Genomic DNA, 13335 nt, shown 5'->3' on the forward strand with positions numbered 1-13335 from the left:
CTGTGGTTCTCGTCACCCAATTTCCGTTCCTGCCCAACTATCACCAACCTCGACTTCAGGCTTTCAACAACGTGCGGGGAGAGGCAGTCACGATGCATCCCTCACGTGTTTTCAAATGTATGTCTCTAGTCCCCAAGTTCTATGCCTACTCCTCTCTCTCCTCCTCTCTCTTCTCTCACTCTTCGTCGTCGTCTCCCCGCACACCAAGGATGGCGCTAACCAGCCTCGTCCATCCGTATAGCCTCGCCGCATTGCACCGCTAGTCCAGACGGGAGGCTTGTTGCTACCCTATCCTCGCAGAGCATCACTGTGCGCTCAACCCTGTCGCTGTCGATTGCGCACCAGGTAAAGCTACCTTCGGATCTGCCAACCCCTGTGTCCACGCTAGCATGGGCACCCTCTTCTTCCCGGATCCTCGTCGCAAGTGCCGACCAGATCCACGTCTTCTCGATAACCGACTCATCATTTCATGCCACGATTCGGAACCCTGCGCCTGGCGGTGGAAAGCAAGCCCTGGTCCAGTTTGGTGCCCACGAAAACGAGATCTTCGCCTGTGCTGCCTTTGGACTCAAGTTTATCATTTTCGATCTGTCTACTTCCAAGGCGATCGAGATCGCAAACCCCAAGTTCTACCTGCCCTCCTCTGCCTCACGGGGTTACTCTGTACGCCCGCATACCTCGCACCTTGCCATCTTGACGCGGACGAGTGGTCGAGACGTCGTCAGCATCCACCACCATGGGACCAGGCAGGTCTTGAGATCCTGGTATCCAGACACAGCCGACGCTCATGGCTTGACATGGACCCCTGACGGACGATGGCTGCTGCTGTGGGAGTCGCCGGCACATGGCCACAAGCTCTTGCTCTACACGCCTGACGGAGAACTCTTCCGCGCCATTGGGGCTTCCAGCATCGTGGGAGGGCAAGATGCTGACCTGGAAACCGGAATCAAGCTTTGCCGTCTCAGCCCCGATGCGTCCCTGTGCGCTGTAGGTGATCACAGCAGGACTGTGGGTGTCCTCAACACGCAGACGTGGAGAGACGGTTTGAAGCTCGTCCACCCCACCACCATCGTCCCAAAAGATACGCTCCAGGTGAGAGACGACTTTGAAATCGACGCCAAGTTACCAAGTTGTATTCCTGACAAAGTTTATTTCAGGTCTGGCAGGAACAGCTCAATCCCTCTTCCCTGGGTGGCCCCTCTCACACGTTCCTTCGAGCTACTCAGATGATTTCTCCCCCGAGCCGATTGGTAGATGGCAAGCCCTCCCCCGATGTGAAGCCAGGTTGTTCCTCGCTAGCATTTGACGCATCCTCGAGCCTGCTGGCCACGAGGCTTGACGATACACCCTCTACTCTGTGGATTTGGGATGTCACCGCAGCCGAACTCCGGGCGGTATTGCTGTTCCATTCGAGTGTTGACTTTCAATGGCACCCAGATGCTCGTGAGGTGCTCCTGATAACATGCCAGGATGACAAGTTCCGTGGGATATCGTTTGTCTGGGATCCATTGTCCGAAGGGCCCAAGCAGGTCTCATTACAGGCTCACCTACCAAATGGAAAGATCGTGGGCAAGGCTCGAACTGCCTGGATCAGCGGGGAAACCGAGTTCCCGGTTCTGCTCCTCTCTGATGCACAACACTATGTGTTGATGTCGTGCGCAGATGCGGAGCAGTGCCCAACTCCATGGGGCGAAGCGGCTGGTGACAGGACTTTTGGGTCGATGCAGGATATTGGAGACACGGTCGATGTGTCTGCTCTGATGCCGGACGACACATCCACATTGGATGACACCTTTTCTTTCAAGCATGTGTGAGAATCGGTAGGCTGGCGGTTGGGATCCATGCTCTGATCTGATTGAATTGACACGCGTGGGAAAGGTTGCATCTTGGCATGCACCGCGAGATACAATGACTGGGCTGGGCCAGACCTTTGTCGAGATGTGATATTTCGAGCAGAGCTGGGCTGGCTGCCAGGGCCGTAGGCACACGGGTGGCGCTGCTTTGATGCTTCTGATGACGATGCGTCAGGCATGACCGCATAACGAGCTTGGTATAAGAAGGCGTCTAGTTCCCTCTTTTCTCGCGCGAGCGTTGTCTGCAACCTTGGCCTCCAATGGGAGATTAGGGCATGTTGTGCTGGCGCCGCGGAAGCGACTGGACAGCCCAAGGTGAAGAAAGGGTTGGGGGCTGTATTAGACGACGACAACACCCCCAGGCCAGGTCAAGCCCCTCGTGGTTCTCAGAAGAAAAACGCGCGCCGGCGCTTCGAGCCCTGTTCGATGATGGTCATCCTGCCTCTCAGGGTATCTGTCACGGCCGACATCTCACTGGGAAACTGATAGCGGTGGAGCACTGATCTCAATATGATGTGTCACGCTGCAAGGCGGGACAAAGCTGGCGCTCTGCAGATGGACTTGGAGGGCAACTGGCGTGGGTACTAGGCTAGGGCCTGTGGCTTGGACCCGATCTGTTTGCTGGGCATGGAGCCGAGATGACCAACGTTGTCGCAGACTGCAGCATCTCTCTCTCGTGGGAATGAGATGAGTCCCCTGCGCGACCTCCAGCTAACCCCGAAGATGTTGGCTTTCCCCCATATGTACAGTACCAGACCAGTACCAACTAGGCCCAGCGGTACTCGACAGTTCTCGAGTAGTTGGGCCCCCACATCCTGAGGCTGAGGATGGATGTGTGCGTATCGAAAACGCCAGACAAGGATCTCGGGTTACACAGCACTGCTAATCATCCAGGAGACGACGAGCTATCCAAATGCGGTTGTGTTAGTGTCGAGGTCGGCGAGGGGGGACTAGAGAGTGAGAAGACTTGAGACGACAGCAGTTCTGCAGTTCTGAGCAGTACTGGGCATGTACGGATACCTTGGGACCCTCTCGTGTGTGTCTGTCTTGCTCCCTCATTCTCTGGGTATGCACTATCCCTGGACCCGGGGGACCCAGATCAGGCGTCTGGAGGACTGGGATCAGACGCACTCGAATCCAGAGCTGGTAAGGGACGGTTCTCGCGATGTCTGGCAGATGGGACAGGCTGTTGCGCCGTCCCCGTCCCTTAATCACCCACTTGTCGACGTTTTGTCAGCGGGCGTGAGAAGCAAACTATAAAGCCGACGTGATTTGATGTTTGAATTGGTATGAATCACGACGTGACTGAGCACCTCTTTCACTGCTAGCAAGAGGAGACGCCTGGGTATAAAACAAACTACTCAACACCCGGGACTACACTGTGCAGCAAGCAACCAAGCAACCAAGCAACCAAGCAATACAACTCAAACACATCGGACCGGATTGCATCCAACATCACATCATACTGCACTGAACTACACCGTACCTACTGTACCGACTGTGGCACGGTCTCTCATCTCTTACCGAACCCGTTGTAACATCGCACAAGCGTCATATCTGAGATCTGAGCGCCTCGGCTGTGTGCAGCTTACCGTTGATCCATGTCCCCCGAAAAGACTGTCCTAGTGGATGTCCTGCCGGGCGATCAGACAGGCATCTACTACATCCCCATCTGTAATGTCTGTTCCAACTTTCATGTTCATGTTGATGTCATGGAGGATGATGCTAACTGTGAAGAACAGCTACCTTTCAATGTACTTTTCCGGCGACTCAAGAGTTGGATACGCAAAGGGGCCTCGTGCGAGGTCGACCACGTCGAAATCTTTTTCAACAGTACTTCGGGATGGGTCCGCCTTAACGGCAAGGACAATTTCGAGAAAGCATGGAGTAAGCGAGCTACTTTCGAGCATAGTTGGATACAGGTGCTAACGAGAAAACACAATAGAGCTCCTTAGCAGCGGACGTGCCTTTGATGGACGCTCAATCATAGCTGATGACAAGAACCGAACCCAAACAATCACCATCAAGAAGAAGATTGTTCAGCCAAATATTCAGCAGCAAGAACAGCAGCAAGAACAGCAGCAGCAGCAGAATCTGCCTCCGCCGGTGGTGGCCTATTCGCAAACCCCAGGTAATCGCCCTGCTGCTCAAGGCCAACAAGCCGCTGCATCGTCAACTATGTCTCCCCAGTATTCTTCGACATCTGGACAGGTAAGAGAGCTGTTTGGCGTCATGACGATGGAGAGCATCTATTCTAACTCGGGGGTTCCCTAGTACTACGCGGCTGGCTACAACCAGGCTGGAGGCCCGAGCTACTCGGACCAATCTATGCCGACGCAAGGCTACCCTCTCCAGCCGACAGCAACGACAGACCCATGGGAGTATTACAACTACAGCGCGGCCAATGCTGGTCCTTCGTCTGGCGTTGGATACTCTCCCGGCTACCAATATGACGGCACCCAGTTTGCCCTGCCCTACCGCGGCCAACAAGAGGCACCGACGTACTATGCCGGGGGGAGTGTCCCAGGACAGGAGCCAGCGTACCAGACAGAGACAGAATTTGTCACGACCGAGGCCCGGAAGCTACATGTGTCGCCATTCCCTCAGAAAGAGCCCCGTAAAGACGTCGAGAGGTGGATCCGACAAAGGATCTATGAAAAGCAGACGATCAAGAGCATCGACATCCCCATGAACGGGACCAACAAATACCTCCGAGGCCACGTCTTTGTCGTATTCGACAGTGCCTCGTCAGCAACCAGGGCTATGGAACAGCTAAACAAAGCAAGCTACCAAGGACGCAAGGTCACGGCGCGGCCCACAGTGGAGGGCGTCGCGGTGGATGAGCAGCCCCCGGCGCTGTCCCGAGCGAACGAGGCCAGCATCCCAACGGGACCCCGAAACGATCGTCATAGGGGAGACAAGCCGCAGAGGCCAAGGCACAGAGAGCCCGACAGGAAACGGCCGTCGTCTGACAAGAAGTCGTCTTCGTCTGCTAAGAAGAGTTCTAAGACGTCTTCTATGAAGACATTGCCGGACAAGGACAAGAAGGGTAGTAGCAGCATTAAGGATGCGGGCCCTCCCCTCGTGGTTGACGGCAGCTCCCGCAGGCGTGACAAGCGTTGATGATGGTGTACTGCACTGCACTGCACTGCATCACACTGCACCATGGCACACTATAGTGCAGAATCTTGGCCTCGACGAGGTCTAGCTCAGTTCCTCTGGGCTCGATGCCACGAATCTATATGGACCTGACGCGTGGTATGCAGACTTGTCATTGGACAAGGGAGGCTAGCTGAGCAAGAAACAGGCACAGCAGCAACAGGTGAGGAGAGTGTGCTTCCAAGACTAACTAGAGCTGGTAGGCTGCGTCAACTAGTCAATGGGCAGGATAATGAGAATGCCAGAGTTGCATACGATACGACCTGCACAGGGAGCTTCTTTGCTTTTTCGATGCAGCGCATCTGGCGTTGAGGGGGGTGGTATGGTTGAAGAAATTGGCATTAATTCTGGATTCGGAGGGAATAGAGAGAGGGAGAGGGAGAGACAGTTGGATAGGTAGTCTGATAGAAAAGCTTCTAGTTATTCTCAAGCCGTTTCTCGATACGAGCTCGACAGCCATGGCGTCTGACATGATCGATCTGTAGCGGCTGGCTTGTGGTACATGACAACGTTTCCGACAGATCAAAAGCCCTTCATCCCTGCGTATGTTGTGTACCCCCATTTTCCCATTACTTCTGTATCTCCAGCGGAACGGCCAACCAACAAGACGACCAACTGGAGGGGAAAACGACATCCATGGAAGAGAAAATATCTGCCCAGAGACAACATTGGCGCCCACAGACAAATCAGACACAACCAACAGCCCCAAGCCCCAAGCCCCCTCCCCCTTTTCCCCACCATGAACATGTCGTTGGCCATCTTGGGCCGTTGATTGCATGCGCGGTCGCGCATGTACGTCAATGCTGTGTTTTCTTTAACTCAAAGGCCCGTTTCGTTTGGTGGAACGAACCCCTGGCTGGTGCATCGCAGCCAGCCTCATCTAATACATGGACATGGGCTTCGGCAGGCAAGGAGACGGAGAGATCCGGCATGCTTGTTACATACAGCAAGTTCATACCTTGTTATTCAACGTCTTTCTGTGTGATCTACGGCGCCTGTCTCAGGATGTTTTTCTAGACGGCGTCCTCTGTCGTCGGGACTATTCCATGCACGTCGATTGGCCCCATATATAAGATATGGCACTACGTAGAAGGCGCTCCATAGGGCTATCGCGGCTGGAGCTCCCTGTTACCGGATCGCCCGCTAGCAGGGGCGGAGAAACAGAGAGGCAAATACTCGATCGAGGCTGAGAGAGGATGAGACAAAATATCATGCTAGTATCAAATGAAAGACACATGTCCCTTCTTGGGTGCCTTCTATTCAAAAACTATGCTGTCATTATGCTCTATGCCATGTGCTCTCCAAAATAGCACTCGCTATCCCATCGATCTCTCTTCTCCCCATCTCTTCTCTCCGTGTTGTGCAGAGACGACGCTCCAACATGCATCTGCAGTACAGCTTTGCCCCCAGCATACAACTATGCATGGTACTGTACCCGTCCTCTCGGCATCGACAGCTACACCCACGGCGAGAGGCACTCTGCTGTAGTGTAGTAGCTAGCCTGCCCCTCCCCTCTCTCACACACTCGACCATGCATGTCCAAGAGGCAGGCTGGCAGGCAGGCGATCCTTTGTGTAACCCGACAGGCCCACCGACGAAGCAGCCTGGGGACACCGGCTTCGTTCGTCCCCCAATCGTACCATGGCTGCAAGCCGGTATGTCTGTACCCGCTGTCACCCCCTGTCTGTTCTGTCCGTCGACCACACTAGCTTCTGCTTCTGCGTCAAGATGCGCCCACCCCCATGCCCCTCTCTCATCCCCTCTCCTCTCTCCTCTTCTTACCCCTGTCACGCCCACTGTCGACAACTCGTAGATCGTCATTCTTCGTAATGGGCTTGCATGCCGAAACTGCGCCTGGAACCAAGCATGGATGGGCATGGGGCACGGGGCCCGACCTGCCAAGAGCCGCTGCATGAGGATTGTTGATTGCTCTCTCTACCCTCACACGTGTTGAACCTTTGCTGTTGATGTTGTCTTTTCTCTGCCTCCGCCTCTATCTCTCCCCCGGTCGACACAACACGTGAATATGCTGCTGGTTCAGCCGCCAAAATCCATCTTTAGCGCAATAGTGGGTTGCCCAGAAGATCCCGAGGCTGCCTTATCCGCTTGACCTGTGTTTTGCCTTCCGAAGCGGATAACCTCTTCCAGGAATGCCTTCTGCCCATCACTCATGCCGCCAACTACCGCTCTAAACGCCTCCTGGTCTATCGCTGCAAGCTCCAATAGTCGCGCACTCGTCTCCCGGTACACCTCGTCACCCTCGGCCGTTGCTCGGGCCATGAGGGTCGGAATCACCACTGTCATGGCCGCCAGGCGCCGGGCCTTGTCCACTGTACCCACGTACTGGCATAGCGTATGCGCGATCAGGGCCCTGGCATTCTCAGGATCTTCAGGGTCCGTGTCCGTCACAAAGGCTATCAGACGCGGGAATAGGTACCGGGCGATGCTGAGGTCAGCGCTGGTCGGCGCCGGCTGGAGCAGCAAGGACCTGATGCAGTTTGCTGCAATCTTGGCAGTCTAGTGGTATCCATCGTGGTTAGCAGTTGGTCTTCATTCAAGGGGATGCAGCGCCAGCTCATGGGTAGCTCAGCTCAGGCATAACAACATACCATTCGGTCCGTGAGGCAGTCCAGCAGCTCATCTAGATAGCGCGCCACCAAGGCTTCAGTAGCCGGCAGGTGATTTCGCCCACCCGTGAAGAGGATGGTGGTGGCCAGCAGGCAGTTCTTGACGCACGCAAGGGACTGCGGAGCCTCTCGTTTCTGCGCATTCAGGTAGATGGACAGGAAGCGGCGCAGGCAGCCCTGCATCTGGATGTCTGTAGCCGACGGCTCACCACCGCCGGGGCTCCTCCGCGAGTTAGACATGCTGCCCACGAAGCGCTTTAGCGTGGGCAGCGACTGTGGAACTATCAGCTCCTGGCAGTTGGGCGTGGCCAGGGTGGTGGCAAAGATGTGGACGATGCATGCATGAAGATCCGTCTTGATGATAGCCGGGAACACCTCTGCAGCGTCCACGAGCGCGTTCAACGACGACCGTATCAGCAGGATCGCCTCCTCGTTCATCTGATGCCTGGCCGGCTGATTTCCTTCCGAGAGGTTGGGGAGGAGCCCCGTCAGTACCAGCACGATGATTCGTGTGAGCTCAAAGAGTTGGTCGATATCGTCAGACAGGTCGCCTTCTTCGGTCGCATGTCTCCTTGCAGAGGGGTGCGCAATGCAGAGCACACTGGCAATTTCCACAATCACGCCTTGGACGTCCAGACCTTCAGTCAGCACCAGGCGGTCTAGTAGATCCATCGTCTCGGAGAATACGTCTGGCCTGTAGATGGCATGACCGGAAACGCTAGGATGCAGAATCTTCTTGAGCGCCTGGAGGATGGCCAACGTCTGCTCGTGTGTCGCCAGAGAGTCGCTCTGCCCAGACCGAGTGGCAAGGGCCTCGAATGCAAGCCCGAACAGGACGAAGAAGAATGCAACAGGCTCATCTCGGTAATTGATGTCTGAGCTCTTGCCTCTGCCGTTGGTCGATGGGCCATCTGACTCCTTTCCGTCCAGGGCATCAAACACGAACTCGCTGTCCTGCTCGATCAGGCTAGCAATGGCATCGACCAGCTTCAGCCAAGCATCCTGGTAGAAACGCAGCAGCGTCTCGCGGTTAAGGGCTGCATAGATCGTGTCCAGGCTTCCAGACAGCGAGGGGGGTCCCAGTGTCATCGAGATGTCGGGCTCGAACCGGAGACGCGCGAATTCACGCAGAGACTCTAGCCAAAGAGGCGTCAACGTGCCGATATGCGGTCTCAGTACATCCAATAGATACTGCTGCTCCGAGCTGGCAACCTGCAGCTCTGCCCAGGCAGAAAACACCGATATCTTGACCATGACTTGGGCATTGGAGCTCAGCCCTTTCAGGTCACCAATGGCCGCATTCTCGTTGTCCTTGGAAAAGTTCTCAAGCGCACTAACGAGTGTTTTCAAGATCCTGCCCATGCGGTCTACATCAGTGACGATGCCGATCGAGATGAAGCTTGCGCAGACGTTGACAGCTTCTGACGCAAGCTCAGGCGAAGAGTCTGCGGCGAACGCTGGAGTGAGCGCCGAGCTAATCTGGGCTTGGTACTGCTCCAGTAGCATTGCCTCCTCAAAGTCTGGATCAGGCGTCTTTCCAAACATCTTGAGCACGTCTCCAATGATCTTGAGGCCCCAGATCCGAAGCTCTAGCACACTCGAGGTGGATGCAGAAAAGGCCATGCGGACAACATCCGCAACCTTGCTTTGCAGGTCGCTCTGGGCTTTGGACTCTCCGTTGGCCGTCACGTCCTTTGCAATGAACAAGAACATCTCATCGATGCAGCTCATGGCAAAAGTCGTGACTTGCCATCGCAGAGGTTCAACTTCAGAGGTTGCCTTGTTTTCCTTCTCGTCCTTAGCTGCGCCTGCAGCAGCAGCAAAACCAGCCACCTCTTCATCCTGGAGATCGAGTTGACCACCGCCCTTGGAGCCTGATGAAGCGTCCTCCGTCTTGGGTCGCGCCCTCGTCATCTTGAGCACCGCCTGGAATCGTTGAAGCCAGGCGTTGGTCTCGGCGAGACAAGTGTGATGCATCCAGTTTCGAATAATATTGCGGATTCCATCGTGGGATGGGACAGTATCAAGGACAAGCCAGAGCTGTTCTTCGAATCCCTTCTCTGCTTCACGGAGAACATCTTGTGGGTTCCTCTTCATCATGTTGTGAATGCCATCCACTGCAACATCCCGCAGGGTAGCAGACTCGGAAGAGAGGTACTTTTGGAGAAGCTTCACGTAGTCAGCGAAGTGCATGTGTCCAGGAGCGTAGAGAGACAGATGCTCTAGGCACCCAAGCGCTGCTCTCTGCACAAGCAAATCTGGTTCCTCTCGGAACTGATTGACCAACGTGAAGATGAGTTCTCGTGACTTGGTGGCATCTTGCAGGTCAGGACCAAGCACGTTGATGAGCGAGTCAACACAGCGAGCAATGGCAGATGTTGTGGAAAGCTCCATCTCGAGGTTCATGGTGATTGCTGAAGATATCTCCGCATGATGTGTCTCGGACAGATAAAGCTGGACCAGCATGCCGAGCGTGCTGGGCACGTATCCAGCGAAGCTGAGCCCCGATGCGTCTGAGGCTAATGACAGTGCCTCTAGCGCCCAATAGTGCACTACTGGGTGAGGATCATTGCAAAGAGACATGAGGATGCCGAGGATAGTCTTGAGATGGTATCCAGCAGCCATTCCGCCGACCTGGGTTTGGATGGACCCGAGCGCCATGGCGCAACCCGCTCGCGCACTAGGTTCACGGTTGCCGACGATGGTGTCCACCAGGTACTTTATTTCGTTGTTCGTGAAGCCATTTCCATAGACGTTGCAGAGGCGAGCCACAGCGGCGTACCCAAGGCTTCTGACATGCTCATCAGGATCAAGCACAAAGTCACGAACAATGTCTTGTAGTAGCGCCTCCACTGCATGGTTGGAGATGTCGCCGGCAGGAGATTTTGTCTCCTTCACGGCCACTCTCATCGTTGCCAGAATGGCTGTAGCGAGGTTGACATTGATGGCAGCCTTGCGGCCGGGGTCCCTTTGTAGCGAACCTGCTGATGCGAAGGTTCGAATTTGCTCTAGGATACTCTCTTGGACCTTGGCTGGAGTGAGGGGGAAGGCAAACGCAAACAGCTGGATCGCGGCGTTGATCACCTCTGTAGCAGGAGGATCAGGGGTCACCGACGATGGATCCATGTTGCCAATGTACAAGACAGAGGCATCATGCTCCAAGCTTCCACAGATAGGAGACCGAAGCAGGTTGTTGATCGCATCCTCAGTGCTGTCGAGTTCATCATAGTTCTCAACCGAGTTCTCCTGCTGCCCAGGAAGCTTCCTGACCAGAGATCCAGAGACAAGGCCGGTGATACCGAAGCCAGAGTTGTCACCAACCTCCCAGATAGACTCGAAAGTAGCCGCTGCATTTGCGATCGAGGCACTGAGTGAATTTGGTGCGTAGTTTTCCGGGTCCGCAAATAGAGAAATGGCCAGAGTCAACAGATTAGATTGCAGTAAGGCTTCGCTTCCACCAGCGGGACTAAGATTGACGAGCTTGACATAACATTGTAGGACTCTGCGTTGAACCATCATGTCAAGATCTTGGAGCTGCAAGGCAGGGGCCAGTCTCTGGCTAATATCATCGGTTGTCTTCTTTGACGGTAGAGTCTTCAGAAACGCCGTCGTGTTTTGAAGCATGGTAGCGATCCTCTTGGACACATCAACTGTGAGGAGGCGGCTGTTAAACTGGAGGAAGGCCAAGATTGATCCCAAGGCACACTCTCTCACATGAGCCAGGAAGGATGCTTCAAGCAGGCTTCGTGCCGATGTATTGTCTTTTGCGAGCGGTTTCGGGAGCGCATTCTTCCAAAGGAGGAGTAGTTGTGACAAGTGAATCTTGACAAAGTTCGGACCAAGAGACATCAAGCCGCCTATCAAAATCCAGGCGACTTGGATCTGCGTGCTCGCAACACGAAGCTCTGATTTACTGCTCGATTTCAGCATGTTGGTTGCCATAGTCAACACTCGACTGTTGATTTCGACCGATCCGTGAAGGGGACGAGAGGGACTCGCACTCAACGTGGCGGCCAGTCCATGTGCAGCACCAATACATCGTCTTGGTGAGTTTCGGGCGCCCCCTAGCAGAGAGAGCTCGCGATTCAGACTGTTCATGCAGACCGAAAGGCAAGGGAGTAGTTGCTGGGGGCATGCAAGAACCAATGTCTTCATGCAGTGGGATGCAAAGACCTGGACGGTATAACTGGGATGTTGCAACACCTGCAAGAGGCCATCTCGGCACGACTCTGCAAAGGTGTTTGCTGCCGAGCCGAGTGAGTCCACCAGCGAAGAGACAGCACTCAGCGTTGCGATCAAAGTATGCTTAGAAGGCTCGGGCCGCTCCGCCAAGGCTTGGGGGTAATTCTTGAAGACGTTGTTGATGAGTGACCTGGCAGCCGATATCTGGCCAGACTCTCCCAAGATCTTGCGCCCAATAACGTCCTGAATGATAACATCGACGATTTTTCTTGAGATTAAGAGGCGGTATCGATTGTTGATGATCGTCGGTGCCCCGAGCAAGTCGATCGCAAGACTCTCGACAATTTTGAGGTAGTTGGTTTCAACTAGCTTCTCCCCAAGTCGACGAAATAGCTTGCCATAGCAAACACCGATGGCTGCCCGGGTTCTGTTGGAGGTTGAGGCCTTGACATACTGAGTAGCCAGGTTCTTCAGCATATCAGCCAGTGACAATGCCAGCACTTGACTTCGCTTGCTAGACGGCGCGGGACTAGCTGAACGAGACGGAAGCTCATCTTCGTCGGCTACGATGTTGGGGATTGTAGATTGCCGTTTCAACGCCTTCTTGGTCTTTTTGCCCTTGGGTGATGCCACCTCGGCAGGCCCGCCTTCTGAGTGGCCTTGATACAAGGCTTCGGCGAAGCATTCTGCTGCGGCTTGCCGAACCTGGACAGATGATGAATCAAACGCCTTCAATACGGCCGACTCCAGTTTGTCGAAGTCGTTGGAATTGAGAAAATAGGGGGTGTGCTTGACCAGCGCCTTGAGAGTCCGGCAGGCGGAGGCAACAACGAGATGCCCCTTGTCGGATGAGGCGTGGTTCCGTGCTTGTTTCCAAATGTCTCGCGTAATGACCTCGTCCATGCTCCCTTCTACCATCCGAATGATCTTTCCTAGGGCGGTTATGCATGCTGCGCGAAGACCAGCATTGTTGGAGGAGGACTTAAGCAGCTTGATCAAGGTTGTGCAGGCAAGCTGGTGTAGACCAATCGCGCTGTCTCCAGCAGAAGCGAACACATCGCCCAAGCAGACGACCGCTGCATGCTTGGTCCGTATCTCAGCATCCGTCTTGAGCTTGCCGCTCGACACAATCGCAATCAAGTCGTTGATCGTTTCGAACAGCAGCTTCCTGTCTCCGTAGCCAAAGATGTGCGCCAGACATTTCCCCAGGTTGTTCCGTATAACTCGAGACGGCTGTGGCGAGGACAGGTTGATGATCTGGAAGATCTCCTTCTTGAGATAGAACTGTTGCGCCGTGCAGTCGTCGGCCTCTAGCTGCAGGACGTGCTTGGTCAAGCTCGAGACGAATGTGAGCAGGAATAGCTCTTGCTGTTCGGCCGGTAGGGATTGGAGCTTGGGGAGGTCAAGCTCTGGGTTCGCAGTCGCCGAGTCGGGGGAAGCTTGCGCCTCGCTGGTGCGGGCTGGAGCCTCGGGCTCCTGTGTCGACGACATGGCGCAAAGATGTAGACGCCGTC

At 54.9% G+C, this 13335-nt stretch overlaps 3 protein-coding genes across 3 annotated transcripts; 2 read left to right on the forward strand and 1 right to left on the reverse strand.

Moving 5' to 3' along the window:
• Window positions 1-92: 92 nt before the first annotated feature.
• On the forward strand, window positions 93-1814 carry NCS57_00604700 (uncharacterized protein; the record flags this gene model as incomplete). The annotated part of the gene is made up of 3 exons (XM_053055947.1): window positions 93-117; window positions 224-1092; window positions 1158-1814. 3 exons carry the CDS (start codon window positions 93-95, stop codon window positions 1812-1814), a joined length of 1551 nt encoding a protein of 516 aa, XP_052914902.1.
• A 1640-nt stretch (window positions 1815-3454) lies between these two features.
• Window positions 3455-4976, forward strand: NCS57_00604800 (RRM domain-containing protein; the record flags this gene model as incomplete). The annotated part of the gene is made up of 3 exons (XM_053055948.1): window positions 3455-3740; window positions 3799-4064; window positions 4128-4976. The coding sequence occupies 3 exons, from the start codon at window positions 3455-3457 to the stop codon at window positions 4974-4976; spliced, it is 1401 nt and encodes a 466-aa protein (XP_052914903.1).
• Window positions 4977-7049: 2073 nt separating this feature from the next.
• NCS57_00604900 (uncharacterized protein) lies at window positions 7050-13312 on the reverse strand (the record flags this gene model as incomplete). The annotated part of the gene is made up of 2 exons (XM_053055949.1): window positions 7050-7529; window positions 7622-13312. The coding sequence occupies 2 exons, from the start codon at window positions 13310-13312 to the stop codon at window positions 7050-7052; spliced, it is 6171 nt and encodes a 2056-aa protein (XP_052914904.1).
• Window positions 13313-13335: the final 23 nt, after the last annotated feature.

Source organism: Fusarium keratoplasticum, chromosome 4, assembly GCF_025433545.1.
Source record: "Fusarium keratoplasticum isolate Fu6.1 chromosome 4, whole genome shotgun sequence".
Taxonomy (NCBI): Eukaryota; Fungi; Ascomycota; class Sordariomycetes; order Hypocreales; family Nectriaceae; genus Fusarium; species Fusarium keratoplasticum.